The 7,210-nt window shown below is 51.8% G+C and overlaps 1 protein-coding gene across 4 annotated transcripts in view; it reads left to right on the top strand.

Moving 5' to 3' along the window:
• Positions 1-2,710, top strand: part of LOC106885192 (putative uncharacterized protein encoded by LINC00472) — a 98,705-nt gene extending 95,995 nt beyond the window's left edge. For all 4 annotated transcript variants that reach the window (XR_001411401.1, XR_001411402.1, XR_001411403.1 and 1 more), the window contains 2 exons: positions 748-919; positions 2,258-2,710. Coding sequence is in view for 1 of the 4 variants with exons in the window: in XM_014937165.1 (XP_014792651.1) it covers positions 748-796 (49 nt within the window). In the remaining 3 variants the exon portion in view is untranslated. The remainder of the gene's footprint in view (positions 1-747; positions 920-2,257) is intronic.
• The last annotated feature ends 4,500 nt before the right edge of the window (positions 2,711-7,210 follow it).

The raw sequence follows: 7,210 nt of genomic DNA, 5'->3' as shown, positions 1-7,210 counted from the left end.
CCCTCTGCTGTCCCCTCTCCAGCAGTTCCCTGTCCTTCTGGAACTGGGGAGCCCAGAAGTGGTCCCAGTGCTCCAGATGGGGCCTCCCCAGGGCAGAGCAGAGGGGCAGGATGACCTCCCTCCACCTGCTGCTCACACTCTTCCTGATGCCCCCCAGGATGCCAGGGAAAAAGAAGTGGCAGGGAAAAAATGAAAAGTGCCACATGAGAGAGAACCAGCAGTGTCCCCCCCCAGTCCTCCCCTTGGGGTGGCTGCAGAGGTGACAGTGCTGCTGGTGGGGCTGGGGCGAGGAGTGAGGCTCCCTGAGGGCCCTGGCCACACGCCTCGCTGGTCCTTCTTGGGGAGCTTTGGGTCTCCTCTCTGGCCTTGCAGCAGGAGATGTCCTCCTCAGGTAGAGCAGGGCGGGAGGGAGGACGTGGGACACGGGGTTGCCTCTGAGGTACTTGTGGCAGCAAAATTATACAAAAACCTAATTATAATAAAAATTGGATGTCTCTTCTTATTGGATAATCCTTTATCCCCTCTTCATTGTATTTCATTTCCCTCTCTGCTGTACTTTTGCCGCAGATGTCTCCTTTTGATGTCTTCCTCTCTGTAGTTCTACATCCTTATTTTTTGGGATTTTTATATTTACGGTTGCTTTCTTTTTATTTTATTTTATTTATTTTTTTTGACTCACGCATGTCTTCCCTCCTTCAGCTTCCCTAAACCCTTTCTCTTTTCTCTCTCTTGTGATCTGCCCTCCAGTTTGGCCGCCTTCCGTGTGATGGAGCGACGTAGCCCAGTTGTGGGTTGACTTTTAGGGCTTGCATCACCCCCACCCCCGGACGGGTTTGCATCTGCGGTTGTCTGGAGCTGGCCACCTGCCCCAACTGCCAGGAGATGCTGCAGAGATGTGGATCTCCAGAGCCTTGGCAAGGTATCCTCACTCCATGCCTTAGAATCATAGAATCATTGAGGTTGGAAGAGACCCTTGGGATCATCGAGTCCAACCATCTCCCCTACTCTACAAAGTCCTCCCCTACACCATGTCCCTCAGCACTGCATCTAAACGGCCCTTAAACACATCCAGGGATGGTGACTCCACCCCCTCCCTGGGCAGCCTGTTCCAATGCCCGACCACTCTTTCAGTGAAAAATTCCTTCCTAATGTTCAATCTAAACCTCCCCTGTTGGAGCTTGAAGCCGTTCCCTCTCGTTCTATTGTTAATTACCTGTGAGAAGAGACCAGCACCAACCTCTCTACAGTGTCCTTTCAAGTAGTTGTAGAGAGTGATGAGGTCTCCCCTCAGCCTCCTCTTCCTCAAACTAAACAGTCCCAGCTCCTTCAACCTCTCTTCATAAGATTGATGCTCCAGCCCCCTCACCAGCTTCGTTGCCCTCCTCTGCACTCGCTCCAGCACCTCCAGATCTCTCTTGTATTGAGGTGCCCAAAACTGGACACAACACTCTTGGTGTGGGAGTGAAGTCTTCCAGAAGTCTGGTGGTTCCCATCAGCTCAGCTCCTCGCTGGGAAGCGGGAACCAACCTGCAGAGGTTGGGAATAACCCTGGAAAAGGGGATGATGTGCCTGGTGCCCTGGAATGTGTGGTGACCGTAAGCAGGAGCTCCAGAACCTCTCTCTTGACCTTTGTGTGATTCTTTCCCTTCCAGTGAGTCCCTTTCCCTGCCTGTGACTCATCTTCTAAATGCAGCCTGGGAGCCTCTCAGAGGACTGCTGCTCTCTTGGAACGGAGCAGCATCAAAAATAGCAGCGCTGCTGAATAACAGGGATTGTTTTTTTAACACAAAAAAACCCCCAAACAAACCAAACTTGAGGGGCTGCCTTGCTTGGAGCTGTGTTTCCATCTCGAGGGATTTCTGGGTTTCCCCAGAGAACAGAGGAGCACGTTCTGGCCTGCCCCACCACGAGAAGGTTGTTGAGGTGTGAGGCTCCAGCTGCGGTGGGTGGTAGGGGTTAGAATAAAAGATCTATAGGCTCTGACCAAAGCTGGGGTGTTTCATAGCACCCACCTACTTCTTTCCCTCTTTCTGACCCATCTCCCTGGTCGCTGCAGCATGGCAGCCTCCAGCAGGTTGCCCACTGCCCGTCTCCTTTCCTCCAGCCTCTACAAACGCTGCCCAGTCCTCTTCTCCACACTGGGTGACCCTGGTGATCATAACTGGAACCTTCCATCCCTCGCCTCAGCTCTTGTTTTGTCTTTGGCTTGTCACAGATCTCTCAAGAGAACCAAACCTGGTGCCTTTTCTCTTTTCAGCTGCTTTTGCCCCGTCCTGTCTCTCCCTTGCCCGGTCCTGTGGAAGATGGAAGAGTGAGAATCAGCGGTGTGTCATCATTCTGCCAACAATTGGTGACCCTCTTTGAAAGCCAAGAGAAGAAGGTGGGGTGGGGTGGCCACAGCAAGTGTGGGCTCTTTCCAACGATTCACAATTGTGAGGTGGGATGCTTGGACCTCCCTCTGATGACCCATGTTCTTCTCCCTTACTAGAACAACCCAGGTTCTTTCCAACACGCACGACGTGTTGAGATTCTCCACGCAGGTCGAAGTAGGATTGCAAATTGAGGAAAGATTAGATTAGATTAAATTACCCCAGCAATTTTGCACTTCCTTGTGATCCAGGTCCTGTCTGTGGTGGGTGTTACAAGATCCAGGGAGGGACTCTTTGTCAGGAGGTGTAGTGACAGGACAAAGGGTAATGGTTTTAAACTGGAAGAGGGGAGATTGAGATGAGATCTCAGGAAGGAATTCTTTGCTGTGAGGGTGGAGAGAGCCTGGCCCAGGTTGCCCAGAGAAGCTGTGGCTGCCCCATCCCTGGAGGGGTTCAAGGCCAGGCTGGATGGGGCTTGGAGCAACCTGGTCTGGTGGGAGGTGTCCCTGCCCAGGGCAGGGGGTTGGAACTGGATGGTCTTTAGGGTCCCTTCCAACCCAAACCATTCTATGAGTGAAAGGAAAAAGAAAAAAGGTGAGGTAAATCACCGGGAGGATGGTGGTCTCCTGTTGTGGAGTGGAATGAAATCCACTGAGGTGCTCCCTCCTGTTAGACCTGGTGGAGCTGCTCTGTGCCAAAGATGAATTTCTAAAAATGGACGATAAACCTGTGGGTCAGCCAGTAAGATGGCGAGTTGAGAAATTTTTTATTGCAAAGCCTGTTCTGGTTTTGTGCCTTTCATCTTCATCGCTGCAGCGCGGCGTTGAATCCAACGAGGTGTAAATCCCACTCTGCTTTTAATTGTTTTCCACAAGCAGATGACGAGCAGAAGCCTTTTATTTCTGCTAATTATGTATCTTTGAGCGAAAAGCTTGTGCGCGTGTGTATATATATGTGTATTTGGTAACAGTAAATGTAACAAACATTTATTTTTCTTAAAGTAATAAACCAGATATAACCTGTCAGAGCATGTTTGCATTTAATTCCTTTGGTCTTGTTTCCCCCAGTATAAATCAAAGCGTGAAGCGCCATCTCCTGTGTCTGGGGACACGCGGTTCCTTGCGTCAGGGAGTCAACGTCGTTGCAAAAGTGTCTTGTTTCTAAGTGAGAACTTTGGGGTTGGGATGTGTTTGTTCAGAGAAACCCTAGTGTGAGTACCAGTACGGACCAGCTTGTTTGAGTCACTCTTAGGAAGCTTTGGATTGAAACCATGTCCTTGCATCACAGACTCACAGAATGCTATGGGGTTGGAAGGGACCTCTGGAGATCCTCCAGTCCAACCCCCTGCCACAGCAGGTCCACCCAGAGCAGGTCCCACAGGAACGTGTCCAGGTGGGGTTTGAATGTCTCCAGAGAAGGAGACTCCACCACCTCCCTGGGCAGCCTCTGCCAGGGCTCTGCCACCCTCACAGCAAAGAAGTTCCTCCTCATGTTTGGATGGAACTTCTTATGTTCAAGTTTGTGCCCGTTCCCTCTTGTCCTGTCCCTGGGCACCACTGAAAAAAGACTGGCCCCGTCCTCCTGACACCCACCCTTGAAGGATTTATAGGTGTTGATCAGATCCCCCCTCAGCCTTCTCTTCTCCAGACTGAACAGACCCAAGTCCCTCAGCCTTTCCTCATCACAGAGATGCTCCAGGCCCCTCATCATCTTCATAGCCTTCTGATGTAACCTCTCTAGCAGTTGCCTGGAGCACTGTGCCCAGCTCTGGAGTTCTCAGCACAGGAAGGACATGGACCTGTTGGAGCAGGTCCAGAGGAGGCCACGAAGATGCTCCAAAGGCTGGAGCCCCTCTGCTGTGAGGACAGGCTGAGAGAGTTGGGGGGGTTCAGCCTGGAGAAGAGAAGACTCCAGAGAGACTTTAGAGCCCCTTCCAGTCCCTCAAGGGGCTCCAGGAGAGATGGGGAGGGACTCTGGATCAGGGAGGGGAGCCCTAGGACGAGGGGTGACAGTTTTAAACTGGAAGAGGGGAGATCTACATGAGATATTAGGAAGAAATTCTTTGGTGTGGGGGTGGTGAGAGCCCAGGTTGCCCTGAGAAGCTGTGGCTGCCCCATCCCTGGAGGGGTTCAAGGCCAGGCTGGATGGGGCTTGGAGCAACCTGGTCTGGTGGGAGGTGTCCCTGCCCAGGGCAGGGGGTTGGAACTGGATGGTCTTTAAGGTCCCTTCCAACCCGAACCATTCTATGAGCAAAAGGAAAAAGAAAAAAGGTGAGGAGGGAGGTTGTGCCCTCCCCGTGGGACCTCGGGGTTCTCGGGGTGGCAGCCCCCGAGGGAGGGAGGGACAGAGAGAGAAAAACTCCTCAGAAAACTTCATTTGACGTTTGCTGTGACCTTCAGGGTGTGAAATAACCCCGGTGGCCAGTTTGGGTCTCGCTCCTCCTCATGTAGGGGTTAGAATAAAAGATCTATAGGCTCTGACCAAAGCTGGGGTGTTTCATAGCACCCACCTACTTCTTTCCCTCTTTCTGACCCATCTCCCTGGTCGCTGCAGCATGGCAGCCTCCAGCAGGTTGCCCACTGCCCGTCTCCTTTCCTCCAGCCTCTACAAACGCTGCCCAGTCCTCTTCTCCACACTGGGTGACCCTGGTGCTCATAACTGGAACCTTCCATCCCTCCCTTCAGCTCTTGTTTTGTCTTTGGCTTGTCACAGATCTCTCAAGAGAACCAAACCTGGTGCCTTTTCTCTTTTCAGCTGCTTTTGCCCCGTCCTGTCTCTCCCTTGCCCGGTCCTGTGGAAGATGGGTGAGAATCAGCGGTGTGTCAGCATTCTGCCAACAATTGGTGACCCTCTTTGAAAGCCAAGAGAAGAAGGTGGGGTGGGGTGGCCACAGCAAGTGTGGGCTCTTTCCAACGATTCACAATTGTGAGGTGGGATGCTTGGACCTCCCTCTGATGACCCGTGTTCTTCTCCCTTACTAGAACAACCCGGGTTCTTTCCAACACGCACGACGTGTTGAGATTCTCCACGCAGGTCGAAGTAGGATTGCAAATTGAGGAAAGATTAGATTAGATTAAATTACCCCAGCAATTTTGCACTTCCTTGTGATCCAGGTCCTGTCTGTGGTGGGTGTTACAAGATCCAGGGAGGGACTCTTTGTCAGGAGGTGTAGTGACAGGACAAAGGGTAATGGTTTTAAACTGGAAGAGGGGAGATTGAGATGAGATCTCAGGAAGGAATTCTTTGCTGTGAGGGTGGTGAGAGCCTGGCCCAGGTTGCCCAGAGAAGCTGTGGCTGCCCCATCCCTGGAGGGGTTCAAGGCCAGGCTGGATGGGGCTTGGAGCAACCTGGTCTGGTGGGAGGTGTCCCTGCCCAGGGCAGGGGGTTGGAACTGGATGGTCTTTAGGGTCCCTTCCAACCCAAACCATTCTATGAGTGAAAGGAAAAAGAAAAAAGGTGAGGTAAATCACCGGGAGGATGGTGGTCTCCTGTTGTGGAGTGGAATGAAATCCACTGAGGTGCTCCCTCCTGTTAGACCTGGTGGAGCTGCTCTGTGCCAAAGATGAATTTCTAAAAATGGACGGTAAACCCGTGGGTCAGCCAGTAAGATGGCGAGTTGAGAAATTTTTTATTGCAAAGCCTGTTCTGGTTTTGTGCCTTTCATCTTCATCGCTGCAGCGCGGCGTTGAATCCAACGAGGTGTAAATCCCACTCTGCTTTTAATTGTTTTCCACAAGCAGATGACGAGCAGAAGCCTTTTATTTCTGCTAATTATGTATCTTTGAGCGAAAAGCTTGTGCGCGTGTGTATATATATGTGTATTTGGTAACAGTAAATGTAACAAACATTTATTTTTCTTAAAGTAATAAACCAGATATAACCTGTCAGAGCATGTTTGCATTTAATTCCTTTGGTCTTGTTTCCCCCAGTATAAATCAAAGCGTGAAGCGCCATCTCCTGTGTCTGGGGACACGCGGTTCCTTGCGTCAGGGAGTCAACGTCGTTGCAAAAGTGTCTTGTTTCTAAGTGAGAACTTTGGGGTTGGGATGTGTTTGTTCAGAGAAACCCTAGTGTGAGTACCAGTACGGACCAGCTTGTTTGAGTCACTCTTAGGAAGCTTTGGATTGAAACCATGTCCTTGCATCACAGACTCACAGAATGCTATGGGGTTGGAAGGGACCTCTGGAGATCCTCCAGTCCAACCCCCTGCCACAGCAGGTCCACCCAGAGCAGGTCCCACAGGAACGTGTCCAGGTGGGGTTTGAATGTCTCCAGAGAAGGAGACTCCACCACCTCCCTGGGCAGCCTCTGCCAGGGCTCTGCCACCCTCACAGCAAAGAAGTTCCTCCTCATGTTTGGATGGAACTTCTTATGTTCAAGTTTGTGCCCGTTCCCTCTTGTCCTGTCCCTGGGCACCACTGAAAAAAGACTGGCCCCGTCCTCCTGACACCCACCCTTGAAGGATTTATAGGTGTTGATCAGATCCCCCCTCAGCCTTCTCTTCTCCAGACTGAACAGACCCAAGTCCCTCAGCCTTTCCTCATCACAGAGATGCTCCAGGCCCCTCATCATCTTCATAGCCTTCTGATGTAACCTCTCTAGCAGTTGCCTGGAGCACTGTGCCCAGCTCTGGAGTTCTCAGCACAGGAAGGACATGGACCTGTTGGAGCAGGTCCAGAGGAGGCCACGAAGATGCTCCAAAGGCTGGAGCCCCTCTGCTGTGAGGACAGGCTGAGAGAGTTGGGGGGGTTCAGCCTGGAGAAGTGAAGACTGCAGAGAGACTTTAGAGCCCCTTCCAGTCCCTCAAGGGGCTCCAGGAGAGATGGGGAGGGACTCTGGAT

The sequence above is a fragment of the Calidris pugnax genome, unplaced genomic scaffold (genome assembly GCF_001431845.1).
Source record: "Calidris pugnax isolate Ruff unplaced genomic scaffold, ASM143184v1 scaffold3, whole genome shotgun sequence".
Taxonomy (NCBI): Eukaryota; Metazoa; Chordata; class Aves; order Charadriiformes; family Scolopacidae; genus Calidris; species Calidris pugnax.
Note: the sequence above shows the minus strand (reverse complement) of the source record. Positions and strands in the feature narration are given on the sequence as shown.